This window comes from Chrysemys picta, chromosome 23 (assembly GCF_011386835.1).
Source record: "Chrysemys picta bellii isolate R12L10 chromosome 23, ASM1138683v2, whole genome shotgun sequence".
Classification (NCBI taxonomy): domain Eukaryota; kingdom Metazoa; phylum Chordata; order Testudines; family Emydidae; genus Chrysemys; species Chrysemys picta.
In genome coordinates, this window is record NC_088813.1 from 10,802,238 (window position 1) to 10,825,841 (window position 23,604).

At 54.4% G+C, this 23,604-nt stretch overlaps 1 protein-coding gene and 1 long non-coding RNA gene across 4 annotated transcripts; one reads left to right on the forward strand and one right to left on the reverse strand.

Moving 5' to 3' along the window:
- Positions 1 to 4,026: 4,026 nt before the first annotated feature.
- Positions 4,027 to 16,262, reverse strand: FAM110D (family with sequence similarity 110 member D). Of its 3 annotated transcripts, XM_024107624.2 has the most exons (3): positions 11,500 to 11,552; positions 10,396 to 10,487; positions 4,027 to 6,291 (listed from the first exon to the last, which is right to left on the reverse strand). In XM_024107624.2, the coding sequence occupies exon 3, from the start codon at positions 6,014 to 6,016 to the stop codon at positions 4,982 to 4,984; it is 1,035 nt and encodes a 344-aa protein (XP_023963392.1). In that variant the 5' UTR covers positions 6,017 to 6,291; positions 10,396 to 10,487; positions 11,500 to 11,552; the 3' UTR covers positions 4,027 to 4,981. The 3 variants fall into 3 exon arrangements, with proteins under 3 accessions (XP_023963392.1, XP_023963393.1, XP_023963391.1); XM_024107625.3 differs by lacking the exons at positions 10,396 to 10,487; positions 11,500 to 11,552 and adding an exon at positions 14,785 to 16,262; XM_024107623.3 differs by lacking the exon at positions 10,396 to 10,487 and having other exon boundaries at positions 11,500 to 11,601.
- Positions 16,263 to 16,458: 196 nt separating this feature from the next.
- Positions 16,459 to 23,472, forward strand: LOC135977290 (uncharacterized). Its single transcript, XR_010594693.1, has 2 exons — positions 16,459 to 17,124; positions 22,402 to 23,472. It is a non-coding gene; the product is annotated as an uncharacterized LOC135977290 (long non-coding RNA).
- Positions 23,473 to 23,604: the final 132 nt, after the last annotated feature.

Below are 23,604 nucleotides of genomic sequence, written 5' to 3' on the forward strand. Positions count from 1 at the left end.
CCCCTTACCCCGCCCATGTAGCCCCCTCTCCTGAACTACTTTCCAATGGGGGAACCCAAGAAAGAGAGAGACCAGCATAGCGGGCCGATACACTGCGAGCCACTCGCCCACCAGGTTCTCTCGGTCTCTGGTCGGAGAGTTGGCTACCAAGAGAAATTTAAGACAGATTCAGTTCCTGCCTGGGCTGCATCGCATCCTTTCAAACATCTCTACAGTCGTGCACAGGCCAAACAATCCCTGCTCCCTCCTGGGGAAGAGTTTACCTTCCCTGCACCCAGTGATGAGTCATGACTGGTGACAGCACAGGGAGGGTGACACACAATGTAAAGGTTCTGGTGGTATGCAGCGGAGTTCAGGGCACGGCCTATAAAACCTGGCAGAAATCTGGGGGGGATGGGGGACGGACATAACCCCCACATGTGCCCCTTACCCCATGCACAGGGCCAGCTCTACTGTTTTTGCCGCCCCGAGTAGCGCGCCGAATTGCCACCGCGGACAGCAGGGGCAGTCTGTGTGTCGTTAGGGCGGCATGCGCGTTTCCACAGTGGTGGCAATTCGGTAGCAACTTCTAGCTTCAGCCGGAAGACAGAAGCCGCCGAATTGCCGCCGCGGGCAGCTGAACATAGAAGCTGCTGCCGAATTGCCGCTGCCGTGGAAACGCGCGTGCTGCCCTAACGGCACATGGACTGCCCCCGCCATCCACGGCGGCAATTCGGCGCGCTGCTTGGGGCGGCAAAAACACATGGACTGCCGCTCCTTGCAGATTGCCGCCCCAACCACCTGCTTGGAATGCTGGTGCCTGGAGCCGGCCCTGCCCATGCAGCACCTCTGTCTGCATCTGACACTGAGATCTAAGTATTTCTTTTTCTTTCTACACAAAGAGCAAGGCTTACAGAGCACATGAGGAAGATCATATGCCCAGGGAAAGCCACCTCACCAATCAGAGCCTCTCCGGCCTTCATTCTTCTCACGTTAAAAAAAAGAAAAGGGATAAAGACCAGGCAGGAGCTAGGATCTCTGGGGGCTGGAGCAGGAGTAGCTTTAATGTAGCATGGGGCCTTGTTAACCTTCCTGCTAGTCCTGGGACATGGTGGGAACCCTCTATCCCGGTAGTGCCCCACCCCTGCAATTTCAGGTTCACAGGATGTGGGATCCCACCCAAACTCCTGGCATGGGAGCTGGCCAACGAGGTTCTACAAAAGCACCTCCACTCCTCCGTATTGCCCCATCTCCACTTACAGAGCACAGACCCCTTGCCTCGCCTCTCAACTCCCACTGCTGGCACCAGCGCAAGGGGGATAGATTCTACATGAATTTTACATCCTCACCCCCCCCCCAAATCTTTAATTTCTCGTTAACAGTATAAAGCCTCCCCCAACCTCCCTCCTCCCCCAATTCTGCGAAAAAAGAAAGAACATCAACATGGTAAACTTCTATTAAAGTCACCCTGACATGGTTGTTGTTCCTAGAGCAGCCACTAGGTGTCAGTAAGTCTACAGCATGAGAAAAGAACTCTGAAAAGAACAGATCCAACTCTTCAGTTTTCATTCATAGAGTGCAAGGCCAGAGAGGAGCATTGTGGTTCCCCAGCCAGACCGGCCTAGCCCAGCTCCAAGGAGGCCTCAGTAAATGTAAAGATAGAGTGACCAGATGTCCCGATTTTATAGGGACAGTCCCGATTTTTGGGTCTTTTCCTTAAATAGGCTCCTATTACCCCCCACTCCCGCCCCAATTTTTCACACTTGCTCTCTGGTCACCCTCTGTAAAGAGCTCGGTAGCTAGAATGCCAGGGACAAGCCGGAGAGTTCAGAAGTTCCAGCTGATTAACTTGAAGCATCATCTGATCCTCATGGCTGCAGCAGCGAGGATGTAACTTTCTGCAGGAGAGCGGCGGCTGGCTCGCAGATCTCAGATTCAGGGCTGCCAGGCAGCTCCCAAACACATAGCAGAAAGGTGTTAGAATAGACAGTGACTGTCCCAGACAGTTTTCAGGGTGGAGAGGGGGCTCCCCAGCTCCTCAGAGGGCCCCCTACACTCGTGAGATACTGATTTGTAATCACTAAATCCAGGTGTCAGTTGCGAACAGTGCAGGCCATGCAGCAGAGGCACCCGGCTGTAAGAAGGGACAGCTCAAGCAATACTAGGGTTACCATACGTCCTCTTTTTCCCGGACATGTCCGGCTTTTCGGCAGTCAAACCCCCATCCGGGGGGAATTGCCAAAAAGCCGAACATGTCCGGGAAAATGGCGGCTCTGCTCCTCCCCGACGCTTCGGCTCTGTTTAAGAGCCGGGCTGCCCGAGCGCTACCGGCTTCAGGCAGCCCCCGTGCCTCCAGACCCTGCGCCCCCAGCCGGGCACTTCCCCTCCCGGGCTCCGGCGGCGCAGGGTCCGGAGGCACGGGGGCTGCCCGAAGCCCGAGCGCTACCGGCTTCACGGTTTGCTGGGCAGCCTCCAGACCCTGCGCCCCCGGCTGGGCGCATCCCCTCCCGGGCTCCAGCTGCGCTGGGGAAGCGCCGGCTGGGGGCGCAGGGTCTGGGGGTTGCCCGGCAAACCCTGAAGCCAGTAGCGCTGGGGCAGCCCTTTCCCCCTGGCTGGGAGTGGGAGGGAGGAGGGGACGGAGTTAGGGTGGGGAAGGGGCGGAGTTGGGGCGGGGCTAGAGGGTGGGGAAATGGGCGGGACCAGGGCCTGTGGAGGGGCCTCTTTTTTTATTTATGAGATATGGTAACCCTAAGCAATACCCGGATTAATTGCTGTGACTCTGGCGCAGTGCCAGGCCCCAGTGCCACAGGCATAGAGCCATGTGGCTCTAGGAGTTGGCAGGACTCCCGTACTGTGGGTCACATGCCGAGCTGTGAGCAGGAAGCACAGTGCAAAGCCAGAAGCGTGGATGGCCAGCGCTGTTGAGTGCTTGGCCTCCCAACCTGGCAGCTAGGTGTGGCAACGTTTAGGATAAACAGGGCTGCGCTGAACCAAATTGAGGCCCAACAAATTCATAACCCAAGATACGGAACAGGCTTGGGACTGTCCAGTTTTCAGTTATAAGAGGGGTTCCTTTCAACCCACCATCCTGGCTCTCCACCTCTTTCCACTCGGAGTACTGTTTCCCTCTTAACTGCCCACACCAAAGGGGCTGCCCTTCCATGGTCCACCCGAGAGAACCACTCTCCCGTTAGCCATTCCTCCCGGCTGGTTACAGGCCTTTCCGCTAGAGCCAGCGGTGGGGCTGGCTGGGAAAGTCCTAGAGGCATGAGCCCCCCCTTGTGTTCTAAGTCAAGCAGAAGGTGTGACCCCAAGAGGCAGCTGCCACTGCCCAGGTGGGGGCGGGGGATGAGCAGAGGACATGAAAGGAGTCGGTTGTTTCAGGGCTCCCCTGAGATAACCTGACTCCTCTTCCCCTGCAGATTAAAGGGAGCCATTTATCACAGCAGAGCTTCTGGAGCACAGCGGGCGCCAGAGCCCTCCTGCACCTGGAGGAGGGCACAGGTCACGGGAGTGATCGGGGCTCCTGAAAGGATGAGTAAATCATCCCGCAGAGCGCTCTCAGGCAGGTTCCTGTCAGGCTGGAATCTGCACGGGCTGGGAAGGATTATTCTGCTCCTGCGGGGGCTGGGAGGGGGAAGCAAGGCTAGGGATGGTGGCCAGTAGAAGTTGCCGAAGGCAAGGCTGCTGTTGTGGGGGGAAGGGGCCGCAGGAGGGCAGAGCCCAGCCCCCAGGAGGGAACTGGCCCACCAGCCTCGGGCAAGCAGATTCTCCAGAACGACGCTGAACTCTGCCGAGGGGTGGAAGAACTGGTGATGCTCTGTACCCTAGCCTGAGCATGGCCCCGATCCCAGCACGCCCCACTGCCATCCAGGCACTTCCCCTTTGTCAGGTCTAGCGGGAAGAGGAACGTCAATGGCTCAGAGCCCCCCTCAGTTCACATTCACTCTGCTCCCACGTGGAGTGCAGTGGGGAGTCCAGAGAAACGCAGACAGGACGCAGCTCTGACATATCCTCGCCATTGGGCAGAGATCACACGCGGCAGGATTGAAAACACAGCCGGCTTTATTCAGATCTTTTCAGATCCAGCCAAAATGAAACAATTTCTCTTGAAAAAAAAAAAGAAAGTTTGGCAGCGTGGGAGGCTCCCGGGGCTGGCACAGCCAGGTCCCACGGCTGCCCACACCGCTGGATCCCGTTCTCACGGTGCAGCCATACACCTAAACACACCCCAGGCTGCTAGTGTCACGCCAGCGCCTCCGGCCATTCCTGGATTGCTCAGCAAGGGAGGAGCCCACACAGCCAGAGGGTCCATTTCTGCCCTTACGATCTCATCTTCTGCAGAGCTGGCTGCATCGGTGAAGGGGCCAGCCCGAGAGCCTAGCAGCAGAGGAAGGGTTAAAGGGCCAGTCAAGGGGGACGCAGGGAGTGGCCAGTTTGTCTCCCCTTCCAGTCCCATTGCTCCCACGCTCAGGTGCCAGCACCAGTCCCGAGGGGGAGCTGCTCCAAGCCCCCTCCCCCAGCACAATTCCTTCCCCAGGCACATTTTAAAATATCATTCAGAAGAGGAAAGTCTCTGTTGAGCACACTGGCCCTGAGAGGTGAATGTCACCCGCACCCCCTCCCCCGCTCAGCAGGATTAGGCCATGCATTGCTGGAAGCACCTGGGCCCCCCCATTTACATGACAGTCCCCAGTTGGCAGCCCCAGTGCAGAAAAGCGCTTGTGGGTAGCTGCACACACAGGGCAGGAGCATGGGAAGTGCCAGCTCCGGGCATCTTCACCCCCACAAGCGTCTGGTTCAGTCAAGGGCCGAACGATCTGCCTGGTTCATGCCCCAGGCCACCTCCTGCCCACGCTGAGAGCAACAGGGGGGGTGCCATTGCCTTCGCTGGAGGCAGGACTGGAGGGCGTGACCAGTGCCGGGACGGGTCCTGAGGTGGAGTGGAGATCGCCTGCCCCCAGCCCTTGAGACGGGACGGGGTCTCTAAAGGACCCTTCCCTCAGACCGTGGACTCCCTGGACATCGCCCAGGCTCTCTGGCAGCCGTAGAGCCACTTGATCACCCGGGCGTTGCGCTCGATAATGGAGACGGTCGAGCAGCGCCGTGCACCCAGCTCCTCTGCGTCAGGCCCCGCTTCACAGCCGCTGGAGTGGGCCGGCTCGCTGCGCTCCGAGCCGGCCGAGCCCGCGCTCCCCAGGAGCAAGGAGGAGGCCGCATCCCAGCCAGCAGGCCCGAACCTCTCCCTGCCCAGCACCTCCACCAGGTCCCGGTCCAAGCCGCAGTAGTTGAAAAACCTCTCCTTCTCTGAGAGGGGCAGGGAGCAGCCTCGGGCCAGCTCCCTCTTGGCCTCCTTCGGGCCTGGCCCCGACTGGCTGCTGTGTGGAGGCTGCGCCACAGGGCTCGCGTTCGGGCTGAAGATGCCGCCCCCTGGGCTCTGCGTTCTAGCAGCCTCCTTCTCCACCGGCACCCACACCATGGGGGTCTCGTCTCTCTCCGGCCCCTGCCGCCTGTCGCCCAGGCCCCTGGAGGAGGGGGAGCTGGGGAGTTTGTCTCTCAGAGGCCCCTGGAAGAGCCGCCTGACCAGGCCGGAGCCCTTGGCATTCTCCTTGTTGATGGCCGTGCAGTCCCGTTTCTGCCGGTAGATGATGAGGGAGTCGGGCCTCAGCAGGCGTTTGCTGCTGCCCCTGCGCGCCACGGGGGACTGGGGGGAAGGCAGCAGCTTCCTGGGGCCGTTCTGCTTGGGGCTGTCTCGGCCCAGCTCTGAGCTCTGACAGATCTCGTGACACTGGTGGAGAGTCAGGCGCCTCCTGCTGCGAGGGGAAGGCCACGGGGGGCAGCTACGCAGCACCGGCTCCTGCCGGCTGTTGATCACTTGCTGGGTTTTGACGTACTTGGCTTTGTCGGCTTCCAGCCTCTCCACGGCACTCGGGGTGCGGCCCCCGCTCCCCACCTCCATCTGCCGGCGGAGATACTCCGGGCCCCGGTTCAGCAGCCGCAGGGGGGATGTGCTACTTGCAGGAGACACAGGCCTCATGGTCTCGTGCACTTGCACCTCGGCTCTCAGGAACAGGGCACAGCGACCTGCAATGGGAGGCCCCTCAGGGGAACCATAGCGCGAAAGCCCCGAACCCCAAATCCACACTGTTCTAAAGCCAGTCCTTCGAGTGGGCCACAGGACACCGACGCGGTTCTTCACCCAGAAGCCGGAACCTGTATCCAGACAGGACAGCAAGAGGGGCTCTCTGGCACCAGCTTCCGTATCCGCAAGGAGCCAGTCCTCAGTGGCCGTGGGGAAGGTGCACTCAGCTCCTGGAAGGAGAGGAGGGAAGTGGTTAGTCATAGGAAAGTTGCCACCACCACCACCGGCAAAGGGCCCTGCATGGGTAACGGGCAGCTGCCAACCATCCACAGGCTGGGGCAGGACCTGGTCCCACCGCAGGAGGAGTTCTGTTTGTGGGGGAACGGGGACGCAGATAATGTAGCACCCAAGCGTCCCCCAGATGGACCATTTTGAGTGGGAACCATCATCTCAAGTGGAAGCCACCCTCCAGCTGGGTCATTCACACACACACACACACCCCATCTCCCCCTCCCTGGCACTGTGTGCACAGAGAGGTGCCCTGCCCCCCCCCCCACCAGTGTAATATGGCACCCAGGCTACAGACCGCCCCCCCGCCCCCGCTCCACTCTGCCTGCCTGTGGAGGATGCAGTCAGGAGGGGCCTGTACCCAGCACCATCTTCTCCCCAGCGGGCAGCAGTGTGTCCAACTCAGCTGCATCAGCCAGAGCTGGAGCAAAGGAAGACCCTTCGGACGAGGCCCCGCAGCCACAGAGAGCCTGGATATGGCAGCAGGGGATGGGGCAGCCCAGAGCTGCTGCCTGCTGTATCACTCTATGGGAGAAAGATCAAGGATTCAGGAGCGAGAGGAAGACAAGAGCCCCGGGGGGGGGGGGGGGGGGGGAGTCGTCTGTTCAGTCCCCACCTCCCCCACAAAATGGGACTCCATCCCCGCCCCCACATTGGGGGTAGATGAGGGTTCTGGTCTGAGCCTCTCCCCCTCACCATGGCAGAGATGGGCACCCAGACAGTTCAGAGCCCAAGACAATGGGGGTAGGAGAATGGAGGAGAGGAAGAGGAGGAGAATGCATTGGCGAAGGGGCAACCCAGAGCTGAGGAGAGGGGGCAGTCGGGAGCAGGGAAGGAGCTTGATTTTCTTGCCCCGTAAAGGGGCCGGGCTAGATGCCCTTGTGAACCACCCGCCCCCGTGGCTGCGTTCAAGGCGCCAGGAGGAAACCTAACTACCGCATACGGCCGCTCCGCAAAGGAGACCCTGACGAGAGGGAGGGGGGCACCTTGGAGGAATGGGGCAGCCGGCCGGGGCTGCAGTTTCAGGGAGGGTTTTGATGCCACCTCTAGACACGTCGTGCGGGCTGCTGAGGGGCACAGTGATTTTTCAGGTGGGTGCGAGTTCCCTCTCGCCCCACCGTGACAGCCCCTGATCCTCTGAATCATAGCAGCAGAGAGGAGGCGTGGCGGGCTGATTGATCTCTGCTGGGATACCACCGCGCTTCAGGACGAGTAGGAGCCAAGGAGGGCACCTGGCTGGCTCAGATGCACAGCAAAGAGACTGGGAGAGGACGGGAGACGGGCCTTTTTCTAGACAGCAGCAGGCCTCTAGGTGGGACTAATCACTACAGGAAGGGGAAAGCACTGAACAGCTTGTGAAGTCGCCTGGGTTATTGCAGAGCTTCCAAGAGCAACTTAAACAGGAAAAAATACCGGAGCCAGCCGCCTTATCTTTATGTGCCCAACGGTAGCAGAACAAAGACAATCCGGCCATCAAGTGCCGCAGAGCCACCCATGCTTCCCGGCAGCCCCCAGCACCGCCGGTGCTACCTTCGGGAGCAACGGAGGAGCCAGGTTGGAGCAACTGGGAGGGGAGGAACCAGACGGCAGGAGGTGGAAAAGCCACAAGGGCGTTTCTGGCTCCACTCGCCTTCCGTGTGGCTCAGAATAATCACAGCGTCTGAGCGGCCCCGGGTTGGGACGGGCTCCCTTCTGGGTTTCCCTTTTCAGAAAGGAAAACAAGAAAAAGGCTTTTTTTAAATCTGTCAAAGTCTCAGCCAACTGACACACTGACTCCACAGTGGCTGCTGAGGGCTAGAGTCCCCAGGGAGGCAGCATGGCCCAGCGGCTCGAGCACTGGACCGGGAGTCAGGAGACACGGGTTCTACTCCCAGCTCTCACCTGCTGGGTAACCTTAGGTATGTCACTTCCCCCTTTGTCTCTGTGCCTCAGTTTCCCCACGTGGCTCGACTGTTTAGCTTGTCAGCTCTTTTGGGCAGGAGTTGGCTCTGACTGGGTGTGTGTGCAAAGCCTCCAGGTGCTACTGTCATATAAACAAGCACCTGTCTAGTTGCCCAGGATAAAGGGTCCCAGAACCAAAGAGCCTCATCCCGGAACAGGTGGGCCAATCCCAGAACCATTAAACTTTGCTGGCTCAGCTCCCAACCACCTCTCATTCACACCGAACAAGCCAGCGACCAACAAGGCTTAGAAAGGGCAAAATCCCCCCCCCCCCGGTTTTGCCCCATGACTAATTCCTAATTCATAGGAGGCCCTAAATGAACAGCCAGAGGTCACTGCTGGCATCGTGACCACCAGAGAGCCTTTATTCACCTCCCGACTGACCATCCCTCCAGGGAAGGACTAGAACAAAGCAGCGTCTGAGCCTAAGGGGCTGGCGAATGAGGGGCCAGGGTGGGACCAGGGCAGTAAATCTGGTGCTGAAGTTGACAGCAGCTAGTGCAGGGGGCCTGGAGTCAGATGCAGAAGCTGTAAATGCCCCAAGCAGATGGTTTCCTTTAACAGAAGAGACACAAATGGCGCTGAAGAGCCTCTCAGTCCAGCAGTGACTGATTGGAAGCGAATGGTTAACTAGCTTGCCTGCCCCAGGCAGTCACCATTCTCTGCCCATTGCTGGAGACAAGCCCGTCTACACTCGGAGCTGAATTCCCTCCCCTCACAATTCCCCTCCAGCCTGCCAGGGAACACTCAGGACAAACCCCCAGCTAACTTGTCACGTGAACACTTAGCCCTTCTCAGCCGAGGATCTCCAAGCACATGACAAATGAGAACAAAATAAAACTTTTCAACATCCCCCGGAGGCCCCGTCGGTCTCATTCCCATTTTACAGGCAGGGAAACTGAGGTATGAAGCAGTTAAGCAAGTTGCCCGAGATCCCACAGGAAGTCTATGGCAGAGCCAGATCTCCCTGGAGCCAAACTAACCGAGACCTCTGAGACGAGAAGCAAGAGTCTGGCCTGAGAAAGAGGCAACAGCTGGAGTTTGATACTGTGGTGTTCGAAAGGAAGGGATCAGCATCCACCCACCCAAGCCCTCCACCAGCTAAGCCCTGGTTCCTTCCGCCTTTCCTGCCATTTAATCCCACCACACACCTCTGACCTGCACGGTCACGGTAAAGACCCCACATGCTGGAGATCAGTAAGACTTTCACATGGAGACTTCATGCCACCCAGGGAGAGTCTGCCCAGGGTCTGGCATACCCAGTTCGGTCACACAAAGAGGGGTTGCATAATATAAAGGCACAGATTCCCAAGGGGCATTTCTGATGGAAAGGTTCACTGCCTTGATCAGTCCTGAGCGCAGGAATTTCAACTCCAGCTCTAGGGCAGAGATCAAGTCAGCAGGGGAGCTAACAGACCAGCTCCGGAGCAGTTATTAGAGCCACTGGGGAAATCGAATTTCCAGCCTGCAGGAAATCCCTCTTTCCACATTTGCTTTCATCCCAAAGGAGGAGGAAAAGTCAAAACGGTGAGAATTTTCATGAAGCAAAAAGTTGGAAAGTTGAGAAATTGGGAGAGGAAACGTGTTCTATCAGAGTGAAACACTCGGTCAAACCGTTTCCTTTCACGTTTTCCCAATTAAAAAAACAAAAACAAAAAATCCACATTTTTGGTTCCCTGGTGCCGCTCTAGCTGCCTGCATCCATCTGTCGTCTCTGGTCATATACTTAGATTGTCAGCTTTTGGGGGCAGGGAGTGTCTCCTTGTCCTATGTTTGTACAGCCCCTAGCACAAAGGGCCCTGGTGCATTGACTGAGCCTCTCACATGCTATCGCAAGACAAATAAATAACAGGTTTTTTTCCCCCAGGGAAATTTGATTTCAGTGCAACTCCATATTTTGCCAGGAAAGTTTTCTACCAGCTCTCCCCAGTATACTCTAGATAGACGCTCCACAGCAGATCTGAGTCAAAACGCGATTGTTCCTACCACTACAACACTTGTCTTGGGTACAGCACCTTGTGGGTAACCTTAAAGCATTTTACGCACATGAATTAAGCCACACAACAGTCCTGTATGTAAAGACAGGTAAGGATCACTGCACCCACCTATGGGGTGGAACACAGCAAGTCTTGAACAGCACACAGCAACACTACACCAACGGCTGGTGTAGGAAAAGAAGAATGGTGCGCTGGTGAAACTGCCAGGGGAGAGAGCGTTCCAGAGTTAGAATATGGCCAGGACACCAAAGACCAGATTTTCAGCAGAGCTCAGCTTGTTGATGGCTGAATGCCCTTGAAAAACTGGCCATAAACAGGCGCTGAGCACTTGAAAACCATACACACACATGCCACACGAGTTGGGACAGCAGCAGCCAGGGCATGAGATGCCTCATTGCCAGACACCAGAGGGGAAAACATGCATCTGAAAAGATCACCCCATGCACTGCTCACTAAGGGGAGACTGACTGTAAAGGCTGCTGGAAGGCTCCCCCCGGGGGCTCTCCCCTGTGGATCCTAACACAGCACTGAAGCTAGACCAAAATTTCTCCAGCTGGGAGCTTAGATCCCATCCCGTGTTATCCCAGGGCCACTAGGATGCAAGGAAGGGGAAAAACAACAACAAAACCTGCTATAAAAAGCCCAAAGAGCTGAACTTCTGCCTCCCAAACATAGCGCTATAAATAAGCGGTTCCAGGGCAGACACTCGCCCGCCTCCCTGGCACGTGCCCTGCAGAGACAGCTCAAACACGGGGCAGCCAGATCTCAGCACAGGCCTCCAGCCTCCCTCTGGAAAGCCACTGAGGCCAAGAGCTGGATGCCCAAAGGTGGCACCCGCTTGCCAGGGCTGAACAGAGCAAACAGGGCTCCCATGGGAGCCCACAGCAGGGCATGGCCTGCCCCAAGGGACAAGACACTACGCCCTGCCCAGAGCCTGGCACTGCCACGCATCCCCCCTTAGTACCTCCCAGGGCCGGTGTTAGACTGGCGGGAGCCCAGGGCAGAAAGCCGAAGCCCGAGCCCCGCCATGAGGGGCTAAAGCAACTTAGCTTCACGGGCCCCAGGAAACTGCCCTGCTTGCTACCCCGTAACGCCGGCCCTGGGACCCCCCCAGCCTTGCAGCAGGAATTCTGCTGAGCTGCGCAGTGGGGCTCTAGGGCAGGGCGGGGGCAGGGGCTCCAGCACAGGGCGGCAGGGCGGAGGGGCACTCACCAAGCCCGGCTAAGGCATCTCCAGTCAAGCACCAGCTGGTCCTGCCCTGCCAAGAGCTCCCAGGGAACTGAGCTCCGCCAGGGCAGGCAGCGGCTGGTGGATATTCACGGTCAGGGGAGAGCCAGCCCCTCCCTGTGCGTTAACCCCTTCCCTCCCACTCACCCCCAGCCTGCATTAACCCCGTCCCTCCCGCTCGCCCCCAGCCTGCATTAACCCCTTCCCTCCCGCTCGCCCCCCCGCCAGCCTGCATTAATGCCTGCCTTCTACCCCTAGCCTGCATTAACCCCATCCCTCCCGCTCACCCCCAGCATTAACCCCTGCCCTCCCGCTCGCCCCCCCCGCCAGCCTGCATTAATGCCTGCCTTCTACCCCCAGCCTGCATTAACCCCTTCCCTCCCACTCACCCCCAGCATTAACCCCTTCCCTCCCACTCGCCCCCAGCCCGTTAACCCCTTCCCTCCTGCTCACACCCAGCCTGCATTAACCCCTGCCCTCCCGCTCACCCCCACCAGCCTGCATTAACCCCTGCCCTCCCCCAGCCTGCATTAACCCCTGCCCTCCCACTCGCCCCCCGCCAGCCTGCATTAACCCCTTCCCTCCTGCTCACCCCCAGCCTGCATTAACCCCTGCCCTCCCGCTCGCCCCCCGCCAGCCTGCATTAACCCCTTCCCTCCTGACCCCACCCAGCCTGCATTAACCCCTTCCCTCCCGCTCGCCCCCAGCCCGTTAACCCCTTCCCTCCTGCTCGCCCCAGCCCATTAACCCTTTCCCTCCCTGCCAGCCTGCATTAACCTCTTCCCTCCCACTCACCCCCAGCCCATTAACCCCTTCTGTCCCCCCCAGCCTGCATTAACATCTTCCCTTCTGACCCCCTTCCCTCCTGACCCCACGCAGCCTGCGTTAACCCCTGCCCTCCTGCTCACACCCAGCATTGACCCCTGTCCTGCCAGGCCTAGTGCACTACATCTGCCTTATGCTCTGTTACACACAATCTGCCCCCTCCTAACCAGAGGCATTTGCTATGGGGCAAGGGGGCAGTTGGTTCCCACCCAGCCCCCAGACTTTTCATTGGTCTATATGCTCAACTGTGTCTTCCACTCAACCCCGTAGGCTTTGCAGGAAATAGACAATTACATATAACGACATGACTTCCCTCCCTCCCCGACTTTTTTCTGAAATGACACCCCGGTGCTAACTCTGCCTACCTTCCTCCTCTCTGCTTTACCATCCATACCTCACCCTCTTCTTTCCTGATGAGAAAGACCCTCCACTCCCCTGCTGCTGACCCCCCATCTCTGTCTCTAGCATACTGGAGGGGGCTGCATGCACACATAGCCAGGAAGAATCCATTTGTGGCCGCAGTTGATCTCCTGGCAGGTTTCAATTGGGGCCCTGACTTTGCCCTGTTTGCGTGCTGCCCGAGCGGCACAGGCTGTCTGACTCAGACATTCACAGGAAATCTCTGGCCTTTTAAGTGGCTGCAGAGGAAGGCTGGTCTTATGGACTGGGACACAGAAGAGCTGCGTTCTGTGGCGGGCTCTACCACAGATGCCTGAGTGAGCCTGGGTAAGTCACGTCACCTCTCTGAGCCTCATTTTCCCCCATCTATAAAATGGGGGCAAGGATCCTTCCTATCTTGTCCATGTCGACTGCGCCATTCAGGGCAGGACTCTCCCCAGGCATATGTGCAGCACCGAGCACAATGTATGACAAGCCACCAATACTACTAATCTGAGCTGCGGCCTGTGCGTGCGACTCTACCACCAATGGTCACATCCAAATACCGCACGGGGGCCATCGCTGTTTAAACAGTGCTCAGGGCTGGATTTTACCCACCCAATTCCCTCAGCTGTTCCAAACAAGCCCTGCTGTCATTAACCCCCAAATCACCAAGGTTTTTCAGCACCTAATTCCCATCACAACAAAGGAAGCGAGGACCTGGGCCTAAATCCTGGAGTCGATGTCCCATTCTCCTCCCTCCCCCGTAGACCAAGCTCCACCCTCACCCCATTCTCCCTGCTCAGTTTCTCTGTGCTTTCACAGCTTGATCTGCCATTTGGGGCAGTGGAGGTGGGGGAGGTTGCACCAATGGAGTGGCAAAAAGAAGAACAGGAGGACTTGTGGCACCTTAGAGACTAACAAATTTATTAGAGCATAAGCTTTCGTGGACTATAGCCCACTTCTTCGGATGCATAATGGAGTGGGTGTCGCGGTCTGTGCTGGGAGATAACCCTCAGCCCCTTGCAGCAAACAGCCGCTTCTCTCTCAGCCCTCTCCCTGCCAGCCCTGTGTCTGGAAGGAGACAAAGTGATACAGGGCCCCAGCTGTTTCGCATTTTACACCTCATTACTCAGAGGCTGGGGTCCAGCCTGGCAGCAGGAACTCACCTTCCCCGGGGAGCCCTGCTGAGCGCTGATGGGCTGACACCCAGCTGTGTCTGACAGGACCTTGGGACTGGCAGGGACCGCAAGGAGGATAGCAGGGGGAGTTCCCGGAACTTCTCTGTATCTGCTGCCTTTACTCCCTGGCCCAGATCCATCCCCAACACACGTTACAGTGAAGCAACACCAGAGGGGAATTAGGCCCATGAACCCCCACAAGCCCTGATCCTGAGCGCTAACCTCCGTTACTTCCCCTCTCACTGTCCCTGAGCAGGGACATGTCCAGCTGTCCCTACAACGGTTCTAGACACGAGATTCTGAACCAGCAGAGGGATAGCACACGTCCTGCTGGTGCATTTCCTGGCCAAACACTCCCCAGCCAGTGGAAGGTTCCTGCCCTTAGTCTTTCCTGGGGAGTTTATAAATTGCAGGAAGGTGGGGTGAGCGCCAGGGGTTATTTTTACATCTGCCCTTTGACCTGCCCGAGGGCTGTTCATTCTGCAGGGAAAGGCCCCCCCCAGCCCCCAGCACCGAGGCAGGGAGACTGACCAGATCTGTAAACCACACGCTGCCCACTTCTCAGGGCAGCCGGCGGGGGCTGCAGGCGGAGCTGAAGCAGACACAGGGCAGCTTGTTCCGTCTGCTCTCAGCTTATTCAGACTTGAAACCAGTCTCAGTTCTTCACGCTCCAGCCCCGTTTTGAGAGGCAGGAGCAGAGACGCGAGAGATGGAAAAGTGCGATTAGGCACCGAGCCCGAGGAACGATATCACCCCCCCCACAGCTCACCCTCCCTCCCAGGGGATGCGTTTCGCTCCTGTCCTTCTCAGGGCTGCAGCTTGGCTCTTTACAATGAAAGCTGGGGTTGGTTTATAACAGAAGTTGCAACAGTGTTTTTACACTTACACACTTTTTAGGGATTGGCTCCTGCTCATACACTGTCCTGGACTCAGCAGGCCACTGGCAACACCTACCGAGTGGGCACGCTGTTGCAGCAGGTCGATACGTGGTGCGACTCCAGCCGGCGGTGAGTGACTGCAGCCCCCAGCTTCCGAGAAGCGTGATTGCCGGAAGCGATGGCGCCAAAAGGAAGGGTGACTTGAAGGAAAGTGGAAAGGGAAATCCACCTGGGGCTACAGCCCAGACTGGTTTGTTTATACCACAGATGAAACAGAGTCCAGTGCTCAACAATCACCTTTCTCCAGCAGAATCAGTTCCTTCCTGCCTTGTCATCAGCCCCACGCTGCCGGAAGGGCCAATGCCAGGAACACGGATCAGCCCAGCTCCCCCTTGCCTGGCCAGAGGCACCGCCTGGAGCCAGCATCGGCCCAGTACCAGAGCATCATCTCATTGTTATCTTGTGCTCCTCCTGCCTGTTCGCTGCCGTCACCTGTTGTCTTTTGCATATATTTAGGCCTGGTCTACACTTGAAAGTTCTGTCGGCATAGCTACCTCGGTCACAGTTGTGAAAAAGCCACGCCTGGCTGACGTCGCTATGCCAACACAACCCCAGTGTCGATGTAGCTCGGTCAACAGAAGAGGGCTGCCCTCCGCATAGCTAAAGCCCTTCTGGGAAGCGGTCTCAGAAACGCTCCAGTTGGCATAGGCTGCACCTACGCGAGCGGGCTATGCTGGCATGGTGCATAGCTATAGTGTAGACGCAGCCTGGGAGCAGGAGATCAGGGCTCGTCTCTTTGCTCTATGTCTGTACAGCACCTAGCACAACGTGGCTGGGGCCTTTAGGTGCCACTCGGGTGCAAATCGCTAACAGTGATGATTACAGGTCTGGCCCCTGTTCAGTTATTTCCATCTCCCTGTTCTCTTCCCACCGTATCTGTCCAGCCTTCTCCCTGGTGCATTTATTGAGTGCATTGTATCATCCCCCTTGCTCACTTCATGTCTCTCTCACTGACCCGAGCGCGACAGCTCACACTGCCCTTGCTGTGACTGGGGTGAGGCTGCCTCTGAACCCTTCTCACACTTGGGATTATCCTACAGGACACTTCGCTTCCACTTTGCCTAGTTATCTGTGGCACCTGTCGTACACAAGTCTCCGCTTCTTCCCGGCCCGAAGGATCTCTGTAACTGGAAGACTACATAGGTCCCATTTACATTGGAACAGCTTCATGGTAGGGGACCTAGTTAGAACAAAGAAGTGTCTCAACACAGCTGGGTCTTGCACGGTGGACAGGCCCAAGCCCTGCTTTAACCCTGCTCCAGTGAGTTCCATTGACAGTCACAGACGTAGTGCTGGCCCCAGCAGGACGGTGCTAGCACTGGTGGGAGCTTTACAGCAGACAAGGCCAGTGTTGGTAGCAAAGCTGGGTCTGCTTTCCCCGACGACTGAGGGCAGGGGTATCTTCTGAGAACCATGCTACGCCCACGCCACCATCAGCACCACCGCTGGCAGATAAACGCCCAGCCAGCACTGCTCAAGGAAACGAGCCAGAACTCTGCTAGTTCCAACCCTGCTCAGACACCATCGTAGCGACAATGATTTTGTTCCCAGCATGCACAAGGCCCGAAAGGGCTGGAGATGGTTCAAACTCTCAGCACTGAATGATCAAAGACGACCTCCCATGTCAGTAGGCAACCCCTACACGGATCCATGGGTCCTTCTGGAGAATCAGGCCCCAATTCAGCCTGGGACTTATCCATGTGCATAGCTTTAAGGAGACGATTAGCCCCATTGAGGCCAATGGGACCACTCACCTGCTGAACTGGGGCCTTAGCAAAACTCTAAGGGGATATGTTTCACTTCGGCTTCCCCTGGCCCATCATCACGGGGGTGGAAGTCTCCGTCGAGCCCATCTGAAATAATAAAGGAGCAACGGGGAGGGAGGTCTGGGTAAAGAAAACACACGAGTTGCCATCCGACCTTTGCTTCCGGCAGGGAAAGTGACAGAGGCAGCTGCACGCAGGGCGCCAGCGTCTCAGCTCGCAGGGAAGGGAAGAGATCGGAGTGCCATCGGGAGGGCACACAGTGACTAGCAATGGCTGAGCTTCGAGCTTGCTTTTCCTGCTAACGACACTACCCCGCGGGGGATGGTGGGCGCCTTTCTGGACTGTGAAAATACCATACGTCTGGTTCTTCTTAAGGGCTTTCTTACTGCTGCTCGTGTAGCAACAGGAGACCACCAAGTGCTGAGCCGGAGAGCGACTTTCTGCCCTTCTTTAGGATCTCATAGCACTTCCCAAACCTGCAGTAACTGAATCCTGCCACCCAGAGCAACGGCCCTGGCCAAGGTCAGTCGGGAAGTCAGTGGCAGAAATCAGACTCCAGTGGTCTTGATTTTCAGGGCCCCGCTCTAACTGCTAGACTGCGCTGTCCATGTACGTACCGAGATAATACTAGCCCCTGACTCGGGTGGTTCTCCAGACGAGTGAAGGAGACATAAGCCTGGCAGCCAAGAGTCCTACATCTCTGCCACAGAGTCACTGTGCATGGCTTGGGTAAGCCACGGGTGGGCTGATTTTCAAAGGTGCGGAGCCCCCGCGCTCCCATTGACAGCAGTAGGAGCCAACGGCACCCAGCACCTCTGGGGAAAAAAAAAAAAAAATCAGGCTACTAACTTCACCCCCGTCCCTGGCTGCAGTGATCTCAGCTGGTGTGAGTATCCAGAGGGGGTGGAAAGCACTTGCGAAGAGCAAAGCGCTACCGTCACTGCGGAAAGCTGGGCAGGTCCGGTTGGAGAACAGGGCAAATCAGACACTGCTGATCCCAGCTTTTTGTGCACAGATCAGATGGGACGAGGTGTGAAAACCCCAGTGAGCTATTTCACACCTGAGTGCCAGGCCCACACGCTTGGTCCTTCTCACGCTTTGCAGCTGTGGGTCAACAGTTGTGTGGAGAGTGAGAATGGGGGAGTCAGAGGGTCACCCAGAGCGGGAAATGAGGAATCCCTCAGCAAACTTTCTGGGACAGGAGAGTTCCACGCTGGAAATGCCAAGGTGGAAAAAAAAAAAAAAACAGTGTTAAAAACATCCGCTCTTATTTTAGCTCTGCAGCATGAGTCACTGTTTACTATGCTCAGTTTGTTTACCGCACTGGAATTCAACCAGCTATTCTGGTAAAGGCAGAGGTGAGTAATAGCAGCAGCCGAGCAGATGGGGATGGTTCCTGCTAATGCCGGGCCCTTTTACCAAACCTTTGACGGCAGCCTGCGCCTTCCTGGCTGGCAAACCCACGAAAGCACACATAGGAACAGTCCCCAGCGGCTCCCATCACAGCCAGCAGCATGCACAAAGCATGCTGAATCGGATCATGCCATAAAGCCCTAGTCAATAAGCCAACATTCCTCTCCAGGTACAACAGCGAAGGTTTCTGAGGCCTCGTCTGCCAGCAATAACCCAGCCAGCTCCAGCTTCCCTTAGCAGGCTAGAAGAGAGCAGCCACCAAGAACTAGAAACCCTTTTTTCCTGCCCTGAGCAGCAGCGGTTCAGCCTTACTGAGCACAGACTGCCTCTCTCCTCACCCCCACCACTTTCTTATTGTAAAGGAAAGGTAGCTTGGCTCGGGCGTACATGGCATGATGCATCCGGTTCTGCAGTCCGGGGGCTGCAGTTCACTTGTTGGAATGTAGCGTAAGTGCTGCCTTTGTCTGAGAGACTTCAGGAAAATCACCTCCGCTTTCACGTGTCCTCCTCCTCCATCCAGAGGGGACCAACGCAATGCGCTTTCCAAGGGAGAATACCCTGCAATTGCTCCCATCAATGCATTCATCCAATTAGTACTGCTCTGTGGTAGTGCTTGGTAATCACCCCAACAGACACCTTAAAATCCCAGAAAAAACCTGACAAAGGACCTTATACATGTATGGAACCAGCTCCTCGGCTGCTGACGGCCGCTAGTTAGCAGAGATCCACTGACTTCAATGGAGTTAGCCGGTGTCAATCAGTGTAAGGATCCAGCCCCCTGTAAACACATTGGAAAACCATTTTCAGAAGTGCCTAAATCCCCCTCACTTTCAGTTGAACTCACGTCAGTGCTTTGGAAAATTTTGTCCACTTTGCTGATCTCAAATTGCGCTTGCAGTTTCAATTGGATCCCAAGTTCCTCTTTTCGGAGTAGCAGCCGTGTTCGTCTGTATCCGCAGAAAGAACAGGAGGACTTGTGGCACCTTAGAGACTAACACATTTGACCTGTAATTCTCCACCAGTGCTAGCAATAGTGTAGCTAAACCTGGTTCTCAACTTTTCCAGACTCCTGTGCCCCTTTCAGCAGTCTGATTTGTCTTGCGTACCCCAAGTTTCACCTCATTTAAAAACTAGTTGCTTACACAATCAGACATAAAAAATACAAAAGTGTCATAGCCACACTATTACTGAAAAATGGCTGACTTTCTCATTTTTACCATATAATTATCAAATCAATCAATTGGAATATAAATATTGTACTTCAGCCTGTTTTTCACTTGTGAGCCTTGTCTGAAAGCCGAGCCCCAGGGGACAGGGCTGAAGCATGTAACTTATTTTTGTGGGGCCCCCGTTGGCTTGGGGCCCCAAGCATTGTCCTGCTTGCCAATCTCTAATGCTGACCCTGCACTCGCAATCCCCCTAAACCTGTCCTGTGACTCCCCTGGGGCTGCAGCCCTCGTGTTGAGTAACACTGATTTAGATGAGTTGATGTACCCCCTGGAAGACCTCTGCATACCCCCAGGGGTATGTGAACCCCTGGCTGAGAACCACTGAGCTAGAGCATAAACAGAGCTCACGTATTTTTACTACCATGTCATCTCCGAGTCCTTCCCTGACCAGAGTTAGATGACTTAATAGAGTAAGGACTCCTGAACGTTGGATATACCTTGCACTCGAGAATGCCACATCAGATTTTTCCTAGCGCATAGAATGGCTTGACTGCTCGAAGAATACAGTATGAGCCAAAATGCAAGACAGAGAACATATACGACTCTGCCTGTAGTGGGCAAAATAAGAATGGCAGGGTAAGAACGATAGGATTTTGTACAGCTTCCCATCAGCTGCTGGAAAGAGAACTCAGGGCTGAGTGGCAACCACTCATCTGGATTCAGATTGTTTTTTAAAAGCATTCAGATGTCACAGTGAGCATGTAACATGCCCATCCGTTTCTAGGTGCAATTCTACTTGCTTGTTTTAATCCATAAAAGTCCTTTATGGTTGGAGGCCAGTATCACGGTCTCACTGCAAGATCAGCTGATGCTCCAGAGCGGAGAGTGTCAAGATTTCTATGCCTGGGTGTTGTCTGCTGTTCATTCTAGGTAGAAGGCCCTCAACATGCACCTAGAGCTTGGGGAGGGGGAGGGGGCAGTCCTGGTCTATAAATCGAAAACAAAAAGGATCAAGGCAGTGAAACCTGTTTGAGATTCAAGGGATCTAATTCACAGTAGTCACCTACAGCTTCTCAACAGCACTGATAGGAAGGGGGGACGCAGGGTAGGGAAGGGAGATGGGTGCTTACAATCAATTTGTAATCACCTAGAGGATGATATAGGGTTATAAGGAATAGCCATCACGGATTTGAGAAGAAAAAAAAACCATGCCAAACCAGCCTAATTTTCTTCTTGCACAGGGTTACTGTCCTAGTGGATGGGGAGGGTGGGGGGAGCAGTAGACATGATAGATCTTGATTTTTAGTAAGGCTTTTGAAAGTCTCTCCTGACAGTCTCACAAGCAAACTAGGAAAACGCAGTCTAGATGAAATTACTATAAGGTGGGTGCACAACTGGTTGAAAGACTGTAGTCAAAGAGTAGCCCTCAATCCTTCACTGTCAAACTGGGTGGGCGTACCTAGTGAGATCCCACAGGGGTCAGTCCTGGGTCCAGTACTATTCTATATGGTCATTAATGACTTGAATAATGGAGTGGCGAACATGCTTGTAAAATCTGCAGATGACACCAAGCTGGGAGGTGTTGCAAACACTTTGGAGGACAGCCTTAGAATTCAAAAGGACCGTGACAAACTGGAGAATTAGTCTAAGTTTAACAAGATGAATTTAAATAAATAAAGACAAGTGCAAAGTATCTGAGTGCTGGCTGTAGAGAACAGATTTCTTGGTGTGTTTGGAGTGGTTACTGGATCTGTGTAGGTAGGGGAGGCGATGAGTGGGTTTCTTGTATGTAGTTGTCTGTAGAGTTCCATTGCTGAAGCGGATTGCGGTGTCCAGGAAGTTAATGCTAGTAGGGAAGTGTTCTAGAGAGTGTTTGATGGATGGGTGGTGGTGGTTGAAGTTGTGCTGGAAATCTAGGAAGGAGTTTAAGTCATGTGTCCAGATGATGAAAATATCATTGATGTATCTAGGGTGACCAGATGTCCTGATTTTATAGGGACAGTCCCGATTTTTGGGTCTTTTTCTTATATAGGCTCCTATTAACCCCCCACCCCGTCCCGATTTTTCACACTTGCTGTCTGGTCATCCTAGATGTACCTCAGGTATATCATGGGTTGCATGGTGTGTTTGTCCAGAAATTCTTCCTCAAGGCAGCCCAGGAAAAAGTTGGCATATTGGGGAGCTATCCTAGTACCGATGACGTTCCCACAGTTTGGACAAAGTGTTTGTTGTTGAATGTAAAATTGTTATGGATGAGTTTGGTGATGTGTTCGGGGTGGATATCTAAGTGTTGTCCATTGCCTTGTAGATAGTTGAGGTAAGCAGGAGTGCTGTCATTGTGAGGGATTCTGGTGTACAGGGAGGTAACATCCATAGTGTCAGGGTTGTTGTTCAGAGGGAGGGTTGTTAATGGTGCTGAGTTCCTGGAGGAAGGCGGTTGTGTCCTAGAGGAAGCTGGCTCTTCATGAGGGGAGTGATTGGAGGATGGTTTCTATGCATCCTGATATGTCTCTTGTAAGAGTGCCACTGTCCTCTGTATCCACTAGAGGTAGGACAAGAAGTAATGGGCTTAATTTGCAGCAAGGGAGATTCACCTCTAGGATACCATTTCCAGTGACTTCAGTGAAATCAGTTTGATGGGTCTCTCTGGAGTTCTCACTGAAGGGGGCTCCACATCAATAAACCACCACCACAAGTGGGAACATTGTGGCAGTAACAGCAGAGAGGCCATAGACTGAATGGGCCACCTTGACTCCTCCGGAAACTTTCTGTGTCACATGGAGGGACATTAGTGGAGTGGCCTGGGGGAAAGCTTACATTGCTGTATAGAAAATTTCAGTCTGCAGGGCTCTCACTGAAAACAAAAATGTGAGAGTTCGCTGCATGCCCCCAGCATTTCTATTTTTGTAAATTTAGTTTAAAAAAAACACAACTCATCTTCAGTAAAATAAGCATACTTGATCTAATAAAAGTGCTAAGTACGAGCTAGATATCATCACCATCAACACCGTGAGGTAATTCAAAAGCCAGGCAGGCTCTGGCAAAAATCATGGTTATAATGTGCCACCTTGTGGCCATGCTCAATATTACTCAGTGGGACATTTGAAAGTTCCAAGTTACAGCCAATAGAACATGTTAGTCGAACTGGGTAAATATTAGAGTTGGCACAACTATTTGTCATGAATAATATTCCTTACACAGTTATCTTTTGTTTTAGTCTGCAGTTTCCCAGCCAATCTGATGCAGTGCAGTCTAGTGGACAGAGCACTGCATGGGGACTCTGAAGACCAATGTTTTTATTCCTGTCTCTACCACTGGCCAGCTGGATGACCTGGGACAAGTCAATTCACCTCAGTACTTCAATTTACCCATCTCTAAAATGAGGATAATGATATTGATCTCCTTCATAGAGCACTTTGAGATCTACAGATGGAAAGCACTGTAAGAGCTGGGTATTATTATTCTACTGTATTTTCATAAATATTCACCAGATAGGTCAGACACACTGAGGCATTTTGTGGTCTCTAATATGGGGTGTAACAAATCCCTCTTTGTTAACTGGTGGGAACTGTACCTGTAAGAATAACCAGCACTTCGCATCAGCTGCTCACCCCATGACTGAAAAAGAAAATGAGGCACAGCACATGCTACTTGCCACTGTCTCCTGAGAGTTGTGGGGCCCTGTTAAAATGGTTTGTGTTTAAACATTTTTGCTAGTTTACCTTGAAGCAGTATCCTTTGTATTCTAGTAGAAGTTCATTACCCTTTTCTCCTCTCTTACAGCTCTTCAGTAGAAGTTTAGAAAGACATTTAATTAGCGCACACAAGCATAAAAGAATCATGAACACCAATGCTTGGTAGGAAAGAAAAAACAGTACACAAAAGCCTCCCAAGTTCATATGCAGATTGTTAGTACAAGGTTCATTTGAGCTTGCGCAAACCGTCAATGTTCAGGAGGAAAAAAGTGCAGCACTTTAAACGAGAGGGCAATGTTCCAAGGGGCGGGGTATAATTACTGTAGGTTTCCTCAGACAGGATTTTATCTAAACCACAAAAGAAACGTCTATCATTACACTGCAATTTAGGAAGGAGCCCTGATTGGCCGATGCACAGAGAAGAGCATTATTTAAATGAACACAGAAAGCAAAAACAAAAACAAGTAAAGTTCACAACCCCAGCACCAAAGAGAAACGCCCTGCCAATACGTACAGTATGAGCAAGATCAGACTACAGTTTAACACATTGCAAAATGAGTGAAATAAAAGTAGTTGTATTAACTTACCAAAAATGTGGCCTTCATTGCATCTAACTGCTGGGCCACAGAGTTCCATCACTCAAATTAATTTCAGTTTTAAAAACATTAACCTGTAATACATATTTGGAATTGATGTAGGTTTAGCATTTTATTTCATTTGTGGGA